The sequence below is a fragment of the Pseudonaja textilis genome, chromosome 2, assembly GCF_049901715.1.
Source record: "Pseudonaja textilis isolate UNSWEBS1 chromosome 2, rPseTex1.2, whole genome shotgun sequence".
Classification (NCBI taxonomy): domain Eukaryota; kingdom Metazoa; phylum Chordata; class Lepidosauria; order Squamata; family Elapidae; genus Pseudonaja; species Pseudonaja textilis.
The window spans coordinates 228,487,655-228,503,793 of NC_141991.1; the positions used below are offsets into that span (position 1 = coordinate 228,487,655).

At 34.6% G+C, this 16,139-nt stretch overlaps 1 protein-coding gene across 2 annotated transcripts; it reads right to left on the reverse strand.

Annotated features, from left to right (window-relative positions):
• Positions 1 to 936: 936 nt before the first annotated feature.
• Positions 937 to 16,086, reverse strand: PPWD1 (peptidylprolyl isomerase domain and WD repeat containing 1). 2 transcript variants are annotated; one of them, XR_015742342.1, is made up of 12 exons: positions 15,869 to 16,086; positions 14,326 to 14,428; positions 13,748 to 13,848; positions 13,116 to 13,236; positions 11,968 to 12,415; positions 10,724 to 10,914; positions 8,832 to 9,021; positions 7,001 to 7,182; positions 5,457 to 5,538; positions 3,437 to 3,609; positions 2,593 to 2,775; positions 937 to 1,467 (listed from the first exon to the last, which is right to left on the reverse strand). XR_015742342.1 is itself a non-coding variant. In XM_026717250.2 (11 exons), the coding sequence occupies exons 1-11, from the start codon at positions 16,071 to 16,073 to the stop codon at positions 1,324 to 1,326; spliced, it is 1,950 nt and encodes a 649-aa protein (XP_026573035.1). In that variant the 5' UTR covers positions 16,074 to 16,086; the 3' UTR covers positions 937 to 1,323. The 2 variants fall into 2 exon arrangements, 1 of the variants encoding a protein (XP_026573035.1); XM_026717250.2 differs by lacking the exon at positions 3,437 to 3,609.
• Between the last annotated feature and the right edge of the window lie 53 nt (positions 16,087 to 16,139).

Consider the following 16,139-nt stretch of genomic DNA (forward strand, 5'->3'; position numbering starts at 1 on the left):
TTTACATTGCAGAATTTATTTTAAAATGTATATCCAGATATAATATCTTTAGTCCCATGTGCCAAGTTTTCCTGTACTGTACCTATCATCAATATTTAATGTAATTTCATTTGGAATTTTGGCAACGTTTGGAAAGCCTCTGAATAGATTTTACTGGATATTCTGTATAAAACTATCTAGATTAAATTTAACAGAATTGAACTCAAAATTGGCAATAGCATGATTCAGTCATGTTCTCTTCTTAGCTGGTGGCCAGTAGTTAAGAGTTTTGTCAGATTTATCCTTAAAGAAACACTACCTAATACTCTCACTAAGTCAAAAACCAAAGGAACCACATTATACTTTATATATAAACAAGAATTCAAAATGCTTTGCATTCACTTCCCATTCTGAGCTATAATATTGTAATCTGGTTAGATTTAGTGGCAAGTGAATAGGTCCTGTTTTGTATCTAACATTTGCTTCAAAAAATTATGAATGCTTAGCTTACACTGAACCACCTTTTGGTCTCATCTTTTGGACATCCTTTGAAAATACAGACTTAAAGAAACCACTCTCAAGAAATCGAACATTCCCAGCTAATGTCTTCTTATAACAAGGATCTTATATTAAGACATTTATTGTACTGGGCTAATTCAAAGATCATAAAAATGTGCTAGCTTTTCAGTTTGCCCTATCTTTTCATCCCACAAAATGAAACAATGGGTTATAGACAGGAGATACCTGATAAGATAGAATGTTGAGTAGAGTTACATTTAAAATGCAAATAATTCTCTACTCAATAAGTTCACAGTGTTATTACTAAGATTTAATGTTTTTTAAATACTGAACTCAATATTTCCACATAAAACTATAGTTTGGCCAACTGTAGATGAGTCTATATTCACTAACAATCCTGCTTGACACACCAAACATTACTAAAATATTTTAATCAGATCTGAAATATCTAATTTTTATTTAATTTTTTGTGAAGTCATCTACAAGAAGACCATTTCACAAGGTGAGTTGGTAAACAAATCTTAGTAAAATGTTTTGTAATAGTAACATAACAATATGAAAATGGAATAGCATGTGCTTCCCATGCCGAGTCATTCAAAAAAGCCTGGAAATCAATTAATATCCACATAAGACATATATACAGGAAACAAAATATGATTGTTTTAATATGGTTGGGTTTTTTACTTTTATTAAAAACATTAAAAATATTTTTCAGAGCATTTGAAGGCATGACTGAAATTTGTTCTGAACTTTTTATACCAGAAATAATTAAGATTTCCATATAGCTGAAGTCCCTGAGGTGGTTTTTTAAAATTAATATTACTATTATTTCACAGTGATATTAATAATGCTTACATCTTCATAGGGTTTATCTGTTTTTGGATTAACTTTGACATTTGAAATTCTCTGAACAACTTCCATTCCTTTAGTGACTCTTCCAAATACGCTGTGCTTATTATCCAGCCATGGCTGTTATGTGGTTGTAATTAGTTGACATGCGAAAATAAACAGAGAAACATTAAAATTGAAAGTAACAATATTGAAAATTGGATCCTATAATCTGTAATTGAGGGAACATTTATATACATAAAAATGGCTCTTGGCTGGAATTCTAGGAGGCATGCATGCAGGCAAATATTTATTTTATTTAATGAATTTATGTTGCCGCCTATTCACCTATGGCAACTATGTATACATCTTTCTACTTTGCAGTTTGTTTCTTTTCTAAATGGGTAGCAGGACAAAGAAAAAAAAATAAGTATGCCACCTTTTGTTAAGGGAAATGACTGATTTTATTAACATGGATTCTATTTCTACTTATGATTCTTATGGCAATATAAAAAGACAACAATTCAATATGATACGATTATTTCATTTCAAAACAAATGTGAAAAATACAATTGAATTAATGCTACTTAGTGCCACGGACATCTTGGGATCTAACTCAATTCCAATCTTAAGGTCTATGGGTCTATGCTTATATTTTTTGTTGCCTTCATTTACTGGTAAACAACAAATCTGTGTTTTGAGTGGTTAGATTTTTCCTATTATAGTCTGAGGAAAACTGTCAGGATTGCACCTAAATCACATGTAGCAGATAAAATACAGAGCCAATTAAACTTTTTTTAAATTCTTGTTCAGATCCTCAACTCTCTCAATCCTTCTTGTCTCTCCCCTAGAATTGTTTTCATTTCAGCTAGATTAAAGGTGAGCAATGAGGCCTCAGGTCCACATGCAGATCTCAAGCTCCTTTTCTGTGATCTTCAGAAAGCCAGCAAAAATGCTGGCAGAGTGTCTTACTACTATGGAGATGTCCCAAAGTTGCTTTTTCCAAAAGGCAACTGGACTTTCTTCGTATTTTTCTTTGAAAACATTTTGTTTCGCATTCATACTACTATTTTTGCCACCTTTGGGGCAATTGTGGAATTTCTATTGACATTTATTCTTGAGATGCAACAAAGTAATTCTTAAAATAAGGTTAAGATAATTAGAAAATAAAATCCTGCTTTTATTCAGTTTGCAATATCACACAGCCCTTCATTCCACAAAATATCATAACCTGAGCAACTGACAAATACCTGGCATGTTACTTACCGTTGGTACTACTGTTACAAAGAATTGTGAGCCATTGGTGTTTGGTCCTGCATTGGCCATACTAAGTGTATACGGCCTATCATGTCGTAAAGTTGCGTGGAACTCATCTTCAAATTCTCCTCCCCAGATGCTTTCACCTCCCATGCCAGTGCCAGTAGGATCACCAGTCTGAATCATAAAACCCTGCATTCAGCAAAAAAAATATGGTCTTAAGTTCACATTACCATTTTAATAATGCAATGGCAGTCCTACTGCATCAATTTAATGCCCATTCTTCACACCCTACTGATTAATCAGATCTCCCTGAGAAATTCTCAAGCAGAAAAAACAGGAATGGAGTATTAAATCACTCTTTTGAGACCTAAGCAGTTGGCTTTCACGGGAAGTATTATGATTACTAGTTAGATTAATAGTATTTGGAGAGATTTCATAATGTTGTATCTCTATGCAACATTATGAAATCTCTCCAAATACTATGCTCCAGAGTTGCCATATACTGTCACATAAATTTCACAACTCGTGAAAAGATGTGAAATACAATCTAGTAAAAAGTATATCCTTTAAGCCAATATTTCTCAAACTTTGAAAGTTTAATTTGTAGACTTTTAACTCCCGTAATTCCCGAGCCAGCAAACCAGGAAATTCTAGGAATTGAGGTCTATATATTTAAAACTTGCAGAGGCTGAGGAACATTGTTTTAAGCAATCCAGGATATATTATAATTAATGTAGCAAGAATACTTATTTAATTCTCTAATACAAAAGCGTATTAAGTGATAAGTGTATTTCTTAACTAATCATACCAAATACTTTTGAGAGAGAATATATGTAGCTCATGGCTTAACTGTGAAGTCCTTGGTGCGCTTTGAGCTTGGTTGTTTGCTTGCAGATGTTTTGTTACCCAAGGTAATATCACTGCGGGCTAGTGTGGGGTATAGCAGAGACTGTAATACGGCAATCATAACACTCTCACATGTACAATCAAAAGAATGGATCCAGTATGTAGGTGAAAATTTTCCTGTAATAAAAAAGCCATAGCTAGAGAAGACATATGAAACAACATCTTTAAAGGAATAAAATCACAAGGAAAGTAGAAAGCAATACAATACACTTCCTTTATATTCTCAGAAGAAGAAGAAACTATAGCAAAATACAAATACAAGTTATTGAAAAACACCCTAACCTCCCACAAGTGGTGCTGTGTAGGAATAAAAAGGTTCCTGACCACTCAATCTATTGCAGCAAAACAACATAAGCTATGGAAAGAGTAACTACCATACATCAAAAACTTATCAGAAACAACAGGCTATTACAACCATGCAATAACACTAGCACATAAACTCTCCAAGACATTTTAAGTCAGGGGTATCAGACTTGCGTCATCACAGGGTCATCACATGACGTATCTGGACTTTTCTTCCCTTTGCTAAACTAGGCAGGGGTGGGGCCAATACGTGACATATCCAGCCCACGGGCCACTAGTTTGACACCCCTGTCTTAAGTAAACCCGAACACTCAGTAGCCCAACAACAACAAAAAAAAAAACAGAAGTCATCTACAACATACAGTGTAAGGAATGTAACACTAGGTAATACAGACAGCAGAAGACTAGCAGAGCACATTTGTGAACACCTATTAGCAATCAAACCACATTGTCAACTTAACCATAGTTTCAACTGGGAAACTGAGTCTATTAGAGCCATCTAAATCCAAAAACTTTAGGGAAATCCCAGAAGCCTGGCATCCAGACACGTCATCCATCATAGAAATAAACCAAACTTACACCCATTTGAAAGAGACAATAAAAAGCTCAGAAGAAAACAAAAATTCCAGAAAGCCGCCTCTCAAGCTGCCAGCACCCAGATAAGCAAGGACTAATACTAGACAAATAATCAACAGAAAACAACACCCCAATTAGGAGAAAGTACCAAGGGGGGAAAAAACTCCACACCCCACCAAGTAAGCTACAATTTACAGAGAGCAAATCCTGCATCACTTGAACTGAAGATGTTCTCCAATTGAGTAATGAAATGACTTCAAGCAAACAACCAAGCTCATAGAGCATCGAGGACTGCACAGACATGAAAACCTGTGCACATATTCGAAACATACAGGTATGACCATGATTGACTCCAACATTGTTGTGAGACATTTGTTAAGTGAGTTTTGCCCCATTTTATGACTTTTCTTGCCACAGTTGTTAAGTGAATCATTGCAGCTGATAAGTTAGAAACCAAGTTGTTAAATGAATCTGGCTTCCCCACTGACTTTTCTGGTGAGAAGGTCTCAAAAAGTGATCATATGACCTTGGAACACAAACAGTGATCATAAATATGAACCAGCTGCCAAGCATCTGAATTTTGATCTCATGATCATGAGGATGCTGCAAAGTTCGTAACTGAAAAGAATCATAAGTCACATTTTTCAATGCCACTGTAATTTCGAATGGTCATTAAGACTAGGATTACATGTAACTGCCTTAAAATTGTTTCAATATTTCAACTGCACGAGTTATACAGTTTCAGTGATGGAGCCTAAGCTTTATTAAAAAAATATTTTTTTATTTTATTAAAAATCATTATCATTTTATCTAATGGTTTGATTCCCAAATTAGATGCACCAATAAAGTAAGAGCAACATATTAACTTCATATTAACCATATACAAACATTTTAAATTGATTTTTACTACAACTTAAAATACTGGCACAGATTTACTTCAGAAATACAAAATTTGTATGACTTGTAAAGGGCTATAATTAACTAGGTAAATCAAAGCTACAGCAACTTTGCTAACGTAAATACTCTTGGTTCAGTATATGAACGTATATTATAAATGCTGAAAGGGATGAATAGCCATCAATTACCTTTATGATCCGGTGAAAGGTATGTCCATTATAGTAACCATTCCTACTGTGTACACAGAAGTTTTCTACTGTTTTGGGGCACCTGCAGGCAGAGAGTTATCCTGTTAACATAAAGTGTGGCTGCCCAATGTTTTCACTTAGACTTAAGAAGGACCCTACAGAGCCAATCTAGCATAGGATTTTTTTTATTACAATGAGCAATGCAATGCTAGTGGAAAGGCTGTAAACAACAGGAATGCAGTGCCAACTCTTTGTGTTCTCAAACACTCAGAAATAATGCAACATCAAAGTTACCTTCATAACTAATACAATATTTTCCTACATTAAAATAGTTTAAATCCCCATTTTGTAAGTTCATGTGTAATGAATGAAAGGAAACCAAATGCCAGAGAGCCAGTAAGAAAAGGAAAAATGCATCTACAGGTGGGATTTTTGGATAATTGTCCAGCTCTCTTTTGTTTTTCCCTTTTGCCTCTTCTCTCAGAAAGGGATCAAGAGCACATCTTCCTGGATTGTCTTAAAGTCAGATAAATCCACTGCTCCAATCCCAGTTTCCAGTGGAATAAGGATTAGTATTTTATTTTATGAAAAATGAGTTATACTTGGGTGCCTTTGTTATGCATTGTTCTCTTTCATTTTGTCTTTTTTCTGTGGGTGACTGTTGGAGTGTGAATATTTCTGAATGAAGAAAGAGCAACTGAAGGTAATCATTGCATTCATTTTTTCCCATTCTTCCCTTCACCTTTCCATTTCCATCTAGCCCCGATCCACACAATAAAGACATACATTCTTATTGAATCGGCATTCTCCTTCTGAAAGGATTGTAACTTTAACTCCCCAGTCAAACAGAAGCACAAAAGAAGGAAGGCAGAGAAAGATGTCACCACCACATCTCCTATGGAGTAAAGTAGATGATTTGTCAGGAAAAGTATTTAGCAACTGCATTTTCCAAACAAGCTCTCCCCAGAAATGTGGAGGTGCAGGAGGAATTGTGGTTAGGTCTTAGGGACACCCCACTTTAAGGAATGAGAAAGGACAACCCACTACATCCCAGGTAGGTATGCATTTGTGTATGTTCGATTACACTGTCTGTCATTGCATCTTGTATTTGTGAAGCCATCAATTTAAGTATGAATAATGCCTCTTTTTTTTCAGCTTTCAATGAGAATCGTTTTTTCAGATGAATATGCCATACCAGAAAGCAGATGTGGGATTGGAACAAAAGGAATACCTCGTTTTTTTTAAATAAGATTTGCCTGTACTGTAGTTTGCAATATATGAGAACAAAAATAAGGATAATTCCCCTTCCTCTAAAGTTGAAGTTTGATTCTGATTATCTTATGAAGGGGGAAAGAGTGTACAAATGAAGATTTGTTCTGTTTGGTGAGAAACAGAATGAACATCTTCCTCAGCTTTCAATGAGAATCTTTTTTGCAGATGAATATGCCATACCAGAAAACAGCTGTGCGATTGGAACAAAAGGAATATCCACTACGTTGGTGAAAGGTCCAATAATAAATTTAAAATAGTTTTCATATACATACTCAACAGGAAACAGTTTGACATGGATATCTCCCATGCTTGTGTGAATAATGGCACTATCAGAAACTCTCTTGGGCCCTTCAGCTTGGGTGGCTGCCATGACTTCTTCTTTAGATGGTTTCTCATTGAAGACATCTCTATCAGAATCTGCACTCTTGGTATCTTCTGGTTCACGTTTCGTAAACTGAAAGACAAGGCAGATGAATCATAAAACCCTGCATTGTTAAAGTTCGCTCTTGTGCATTTACAGAATTACACTTGTTCTTAAAAAGCTGTACAATCAGTCTGCTACTGAGTCAACTTCTACATGCTGGATCTGGCATGTAAAGCTCTACAATGATTAGGATCTAAATATCTGATGGATTGGTTTCTTTCCTCTATAACATTAAGAACTGGTAGATATATTTGGTGTTACATTTGCAAGAAATTTACTGTGCAAAAAAATTCAAATGTAGAAAAATATATAAACTTGAAAAAGGACTGCATCCTCAATGACACCAATTGCTTCCATAACACTATCAAGAAAAGTGCATGAATGCAGTCATCAGAAATCAACTTTAAGTACACCTTAACTTTTTTTTAAAATGTGGTTATTTTTGGTTTAAAAGAACATGGAACGTATTGCTGACATAATAAGTTCTCTGAATCTAGTGCAACTGTGCATGAAAATAGCTAGTTCTGTATGTCACCTAGAGTAACTAGCCCTAAGGAAACTCACAATTCAACATGGATGCATATACAAAAGTTGTAATTGTAACTGTATCTTTAAGTACATAAGAAAAAAACATATTTTGGGAGGTGTGGGGTTCTGGGGTGTAGATGCTAATTCATTTGGAAGCTGCTTGGATTTGGATGAGATAATACAGGTCGAAACAGAATTGCAGAAACTGTTTGCTTATAAAGGTTCTTTGTAAGCTCCAGTGTTAACTCTGGATGGGGAAGTATTATTCCTGAAGGAACAGGTCTATGATTTAAGGATTCTCTCGGACTCATGCCTATTGTTGAACGAGCAAGTGAAGCTGTGGCCAGGGAGGCATTTGCACAATGTCACTGGCACCACATTACAGCAGTACTTAAAGCAGGAGGACCTGTGTTAGATAACACAATATGTTCTACATCTTTGAACACAACTAACGAACTGCAATTTCTGCAAAATACAGCACCCAAACTACTGGCAGGTGTCAGTAATTACCTTTCAATCTTTTGATTGTGCACCAATAAAATTCTATATGCTTAGATTCCAGATGCACTCCTCTATATATCCTGGGAAAAGCGGCTTTCGTGAAGGGGAAATGGCTAGGGCCATTAATAATATTTATTGATGAACTTCCATTAGATACGAATCATTTTCCATTGAACGGTTGGGCTTGCATCTATCTAGTTAGCATTCTGGAAATTGGTCAAGGTGAAGATTTGGGGGGTGGGGTGGGGGGAGAGCGTCTGGCTATGGTTTTGTTGCATATTGTTCTTATCAGCTATCTATTGTGTATCAGGTAACTATATCAATATGTAGAGGCAGTTTGGTGTGGTGGTTAACACAACAGGCTAGAAATCAGGAGATTGTGATTTTTAGTCCCACGCTAGGCATAAAGCATGACTATGGGCCAGTCGCTCCCTCTCAGCCCCGGAAGGAAGCAACACAAACCACTTCTGAAAATCTCGCCAAGAAAAATCATGAGGACTTGTATAAACAATCACCAGGAGTTAACATGGATTTGAGAGTATAAAACAGTGCTTATATTGTTGTATTTCTTACACTTCTATTATTAAGTTCTGGCTTTCCTTAGAGATTATAGCAATACATAAAGCAATAAATTAAAAGATAAAACACACCACATAAAATCTGTTCTTTTTAAAGGCAGTACAGATTATTGTTGGATCTGCTTGAATGTTCTGGAGAACAGGATTGTCAGATGCTTTCATCTCAACAGTAACAGCAGCCCGATGTTTCTTTGGAACTCCCTGGAACAGAGCCAGTTGCATAACTCTGATATTCTCCTGTTTACCTAGGATTCTCACACATCTATATTTAGAAGGTAAAATATAGGATCACCATTAGGTTTATAATTCATCATGCAATCTTTACTCTTGAATCAACAACATAACACAAAATATTGTCTGTCAGGAAAGATGTTTTGTGGGTCCTACTCATGAAGGAATGTCATCTGATAGGCTCCAGGAGGAGAGGCTCCTCCTAAGGTCAGATTGGCCTCAACTTTGACAACTTTCTAGAAAGGCCTGAAAATAAGGCTTTGTCATCTGCCTAGGTATCCAGTAATGTGTGCATGTAATCTCTAAGATGGGAAAATTGACTGCGCTTTTCTGCAAATTATATTTGTGGTTTCAATGGTTTTACTGCTTTTAATATTTGAATACTTTTTGTTATTATTTGTTCTGCTAATCTTTAATAATTTGATTACCACCTAGAATAATGTATGTCAGATGTGTGGCTATATACATTTATCAGATAAATAAATACATATTTCATAGTGTCTAATGTGTCACAGAATTCCAGTGATCACCCTAATTAAATCATGAGCCTTGAGCCAACTTTCTTATGCCAACTTGGAAACAAGTGTAGGAATGTTTTACAAATTGACAGTATCCTTTGAATACACATAGCAAAATTGAAAATCAGAGTCTGACATGGTAGCCATTTTATCCCATTAACTTGCTTCCTTCACTACCTGCCCTCCCTCTAGCCTCCTCATATTGGATCCCCCAAACACTGAGGCATTCCTACTCACCTATGGGTTTTGTTTGTTTTGTTTTTGGAAGAATGAGAAGTACAATTCACCCTCCCCCATGAAAATCTAGAAGAAGAATACTCTCCCCCCAATTTTTATGTAAGTAAATTATAATTATCATATAATTAGTTAGATACAATTAGGATTTTAATTTTCATGACTTTCAATTCATATAGTTTGACTTCAAAATATTCTATGGAATGCAAGTGACCCCCAAAAATAAATAAGAGCATTTATAAGCACAGTGAGAAAGTTATTATATGGTTCTTTTGATTATGGCAAGGACTTGGTTCTAATTTTAGCAATAGTTCTACTGCATTTTCTTCACAAAGGATTATCAAACCATGTCTGGAAAATTTGGGAGGGAAATGTAATGTCAGACTTCATTCATAAGACAAACATACATATAATCCCAGTCTGAAAATTACAAATTCATCTCTTTTCTAAGCCTTGGACAAATAGAAATATTAATATCTATTAATTTTCAATCAATGAAATTACTGCAAGAAGAATTTGATTACTTAATACCACCCAATATCAACTCTGTCTTATTCAATTAAGATTTTGATCCAATGCATTTCTATATCTAAAACTCTCAAATAATCGATGGCATTAGAATGGTTTTTAAATACTTCTAAATCTAAAATATTTTTTATAAACGATTAAGCAATATCACTAAGGTAGATATCAGCTATTTACAAGAACTTTGAAATAACTGAAATATCCAACTTTTCGAAAATTAGTGGCGAAGGGTTTTAAATCATACATTTCTTATTATTGTAAGATAAAACTAATTAATTATTTAAAATGTATACATTTATGGTATTGTTTATGTGAGGCAATATTTATATCACACAAATGTGAAACTGTTAAATAAAATAGGAATGCTGAGGTTGAATGCTTTAAGATCTCTAGAAAAAATTCCTAACATTACAAAATCATGCTAGTTACAGTTAAAAAACCAGAATTTCAACTTACCGATTTGTTTCCACGTTGATAACTTTAATTCCCAACATTGTCCCATAGAGCACAAAATGTCCAGTTTCATCAAAAATGATGTTAATTAACCTTACTGCATCCACCTTTTCCAATTCCCTCTCCACAGCCATACGTCGTCCAAATTCCATATCAGGGAGTTGCTGTCTCATCTGCTGTAGCTCAGTAAACATCTACAAGATGACATTTAGCCATAAAGAAAAGGAACTCTACCAGAGTCTTACTATATTATCCATTTTATTAATGCTTAACACCATCAAGGATATTGTATTTTTTTCCATAAACACTACAATAAAATGACTTACAATTAATATAATCAAACAAGCATTAATTATGAAATATTACTGTTAATTCAATACTGTCAATTCATTTATTTATTGCCATTAACTGCATCCCCAAACTGCCCTTAAAGCAGAAAATTTCAGCATGAGAGATAATATACATATATTTTATATTTTAAAAAAATATAAAATTACTTAATGTGAGGTCCAGGGGGAACTTTGAGCCTCTTGTTTCTCATAGGGGCACCTCCGCATGAACCATCCTTCAAATGGAAGTTCGAATGGCCCCATTAGGCTTGAGTTTTAAGAAAGCTTGAGTTGTTTAGAAGGGCATTGAGTTAAGAACTATCATCAATATGCTTATTACTATCATAGTAATAATACTGTGACACTACTATTTTATTTTAAATAATTTCTGAAGGGTGTTGACGGTGAAATTACTATTTCTGTATTAGTTGTAATTATTTTGTTTTTTTACTGAATCTTGCTATGTATCAGCTCATATACTAAACTGTATTATTCTAGTTAATCAAAGAATTAAAGCTGTCTAGCGGGGGGGAAAACTTTTTGAAAATAAATTAATCTTTTAGTTCTTTGCATAGATTTTGCATTGAACTACAGGCTGGATTAAATGCCCTCTAAGATTGTTTTATGATCTAAACTTTTGTAAAGTTTGTTTCAAAGTGATAAATATAACAGCATTAGTTATTAGAACCTTTATTACAATCTAGTAATCCACACACTTCAAAAGTATGAAAAAGAAAATGGAGCCAAATGGTGGCATTTTCTTATTAACATACCGGTAACACAAAACTGCTACAGGTTAAATATGAAAATAAAAATCCATTTCTTACAAAAGAATTCTTATAATCAAGATAATCTCATCACTGAAAGAATTAAAAGAAACTACTAGAAAGCGAATAAATATAAGAAAAAAATACTTACACTCAAAGATTCATCAAAGACTCGCATAAGTTTTCCTGTTAAGAATCTGAAAATCCGGACTTTTCTGTCAGAGCCAATAGTAGCCATTTTTTTGCCATCAGAGGAGAAACTCATACTGGTTAGGTAGGCTTTACATTTAGCAAATTCGTATAAATCAGTGTCTGTTTTATATTCCCAGTTCACATTCCTAGGAAATTTATATTCATGGGAAGGACCAGTCCAATATTCAATCATTCCAGACTTGTCAGAAGATACTATGATTTTAAAAACAGAATTCAGTCGTATCTGAGTAAGAGGCGATGTATGTAGTTTATTAAAAATGTGAAGTGGCTGATTATTGCCTCGACCATCGTATATAAATATTTTTCCAGTACTCTTCTCAGAGGCTGCAACTGAAGAGATAGCATCTCCTGGGCAATAGACCCACTCACACTGGCCCGGATGGTAGCTGGAATGAATAAGACAGACATAATATTAGGACTCTCTTTATTCCAAAACAAATTTTAAAAACTATAAGGATCAAAATGTACAGAAAAATTAATGTATTTCTAAAGTACAATACACTATAGCCTTATTTGTAATAATATTTATCAGTTACTAAATCATTCAATGTATATCTTACTATTCATTTAATCTTTAAGCAGTCCAACTCTGGATATATTCAGAAGTGCTGGTAAATAAAGTCCCCACTATCCAGTCAGAGCTGAAGAAGCTTCCTGGATGAGAAGCAAAATGTCTTCAAAGAAAAACCAGCAAGTCCAGTTGCCTCTTGGAAAAAAGCATCTTTGGGACAATCATGACCTGGATGACTGAGAATCTCCATAGACACTCACCAAAATTAGCATCTTTGCTTTTGATAGTCATTGTTTTCTAAAATGCACAACTATGTATAGCTCTTTCCCTTCCATTGGCAAAAGAATGCAAGCAATTAAACCTACTTTAATGCTTTGGTTACCATAAATGACTAATTAAATCCATAATAACAATATATTGCCTCTGATTTTGTGCAATCTGACTTAAAATACACTGAAAAGAAGTTAATTTATTCATCACTTAGTCATCAATCAATTTCTAACGATATTTTAGGCAAAATATCCTAAATATTTTGGCAATCAAACCAGTATAATTGCAAATATTAAGTGATTTACCCAAGTTTCAACATGTTGATCATGTCGAAGTTCACCACGTCAAAAACCTTCATTGCTTTATCATCCCCAACAGAGCAGAACAGCGCCCCTTCTGAGCTAGTTGCAATGCCTTCAATAACACCTATTGTGGTTAAAAAATAACTTTCATTTGAGAAACTGTTTGAACAAAATGATTAAAAATGAGTTATATCATAAACATTGAAAGATGGCTATAATCCCGTAACACCTCCTAGTAAACTTTTGAATAGATCTTTGTAGGATATTGCTGTATGGCAGGTATCCAAACATCACTAGAGATTTGAGGGCCACCGTAATTTTCTGATATCACAGCATGGCTTCAAACACAGTCATGGAATGCCAATTTTCAGAAGTGTTTTCTTTATGATTTTGAGACATTCAAAAGAAAATTCTCAGATGTCTGTATTTTGCAGAATGTAATCTTTTCAATCCCTTACTAGAATTGCTATATTAATTTTTGTCTGCTTCTGCTGAATAATGTAACTCAGGAGACAGACTGACACATATCTCTATAGTAACATTTAATATTGAAAATTTATATTTAATAGAACAGAGAACAAAGAAAGAAAAATAGGCAATATAAAAATTTACTAAGCAGATACACAATAATTTACCTAAATGGCTACGAAAATGTTTAACAAATTCAATTCCTTCTTCTACCTTCTTCCAGAATTTGACATGTCCATCATGGCTGGCTGTTATTATGAAATCTGTTCTGCAAATACAATCATATGAAAGAAATAAAGGTCTAGATCTAAAATTCCAATGTGCTAAAAGGTGTTGTACTTCTCTAGTTTTACACACTGATGTTTAAGACACACTTCAGATCTTAGTACGATAAAACTGTAAAACTTGAGCAAGGATCTGGAACAAAAGGAAAGGAGTGCAAGGTACCATTTTTGAGAGAAACCTTGTCATTTTACACCAAACTTCCTAAGCTCATTAATTCTTTCAAAATATGTCACACAATTTGAATTAAGCCTTCTACTGAGTTTAGAACTCTGGATTATGATGTGGATTTACCCCAAATAAGTATTCTAGAGCACAATTCAGAAAACCTTTCCGCAGAATTTGAAGCAGGATTCAGCTAACCATGCTGAAGCTAAATCATACATCTAAACTAACTTTTAAGCAAAAAAAAAACTTCCTGAAAGAGATATACAATGCAACATTAATAAAAAATTAGACTTACTTAGAACATACTACATGAGTGATGACGTCTCTGTGCATATAACTACGCTCATACATTGAAGCACTGGGAAGATTATCAAGGTAAACATGTTCAAACTCAAGAACTATGAAGAAAGAAAGAAACATTTTAATGAAAATGCTTCACTTAGATTTGATTTAAAGCAAAATTTAACAATACTTTTTAGTCAGAGCAATGCAAATATCAATAATCTCAACACACAGCTATTTGCCTTAGAGCTATGCATAATTTAATCCCGCTACAAACAAGGAAATATGTGTAGGATTACATGGCTGAAATCCTTCCTTTCTAATTCGTTTTTAGAAAGATAATTAGATTTTTATCTTGCTTTTTAAAAAATATATTTTGATCAATTCAAGATAGCAAGCATACCTAACATTCCTGCCTATTTTTTCACAACATATTAATGGGACCCACAAAATTAATTGCTGTGTCACAATTTCTTGGAAAAGCATTCTTCCAAAGGCTTATATGTCCACCAACTGACCTATTTAAATGAAGCCTTAAAACTTGCCCTCCTCCACACAGGCTTTGGGTTGGGTTGGATGATGAGTTCATGATGGATATACTGTATGTTGAGAGGTGCTTCATTTTGTCTAGAAGACTAAGTATCTTTTTCTCATTACTGTTAATTTATTTTTAAGATTGTACACCACCTAAGTTGTTAGGAAGTCTGAGGTCCTTACCAATTTAATAAATAAGCAAACAAACTTTTATAAGAAAAATAATGATGAGTTTGGGCACTCTGGTAATTAATTTAACAACCTGACATCAGTTTAAAAAGGATAAGTAGGGATAATATAAATTTTCTGTAGAAGAACTAATAAATAGCATTGTGGAATTTCACAATGAACAAGCTAATCACATGGAATGGTGGGGGTGTTCTTAATGTACAATAAACTACAAAAAAATTAACAAGTCCTAAAACCAATCAAAAGTGTTGGCAGATTTACTAACAAACCAAATACACCCAATGGAGTCAGTGGGAAAAATAACTCCAAATTGTTCATAGTAAGAGTAAATAGTAATCTGATAACAATACTGACAAATGCCATAATATGTATGGGTTTACAGGTGGATTTAATCATGTGAAACCTAAAGGTTTACAGATACAAGTCTATAGATACAGGCTTGAAACTTCCAGGAAATAGACATCAATTTAATCCACAGATCTGAAAGTTCAGTTCAGACTGAGAAAAACTGCTCTAAATCAATTTGTGCGGAGTGGGAACTTGTGATTTAGAGACAATGCCTAGGAAACCCAGCCGGATTAGATTTAGGTTGCAATCTTGCAACTCTGTACTTGGCGTTAGATAACATTAATCGCAGTAGGATTCCCCGAGAAAAAGTGTCTGGGATCACAGTGTCAGGATTGACGGGGCTCTTCTTGAATCTTCCGGATTAATTTTATTTTTATTTAGTATTGATTAGCTTTTTATGCCGTCATTATTACTTTAGTTTTATTTATTCAATTTCTACAGCCACTCAACTCAAACAAGTGACTTGGTCCCTGGTCCTCTTTTACCTCTTCTCTTTTTCGCCTGCACAGCCTCCCCAGGGAGGGGCCCAACCCAACGCTCTTGATCTTTGTCTCCTTCCTCCTCAGACCCTTCATGTTTTTCTGCCACCTCCTTCTCCTTCTCTTCTTCTTCTTCTTCCTTCTCCTCCTCTTCCTCCTCCTCCTTCTCTCCTCGAGCCCTTCTTTTGCGAACGCATTCCACCGACGCCATCTTGCCTTACGTCATTTGACGTAAGTCGCCGAGGGCCATCCGAGAGCCATCCAGCGGTGACGCCTG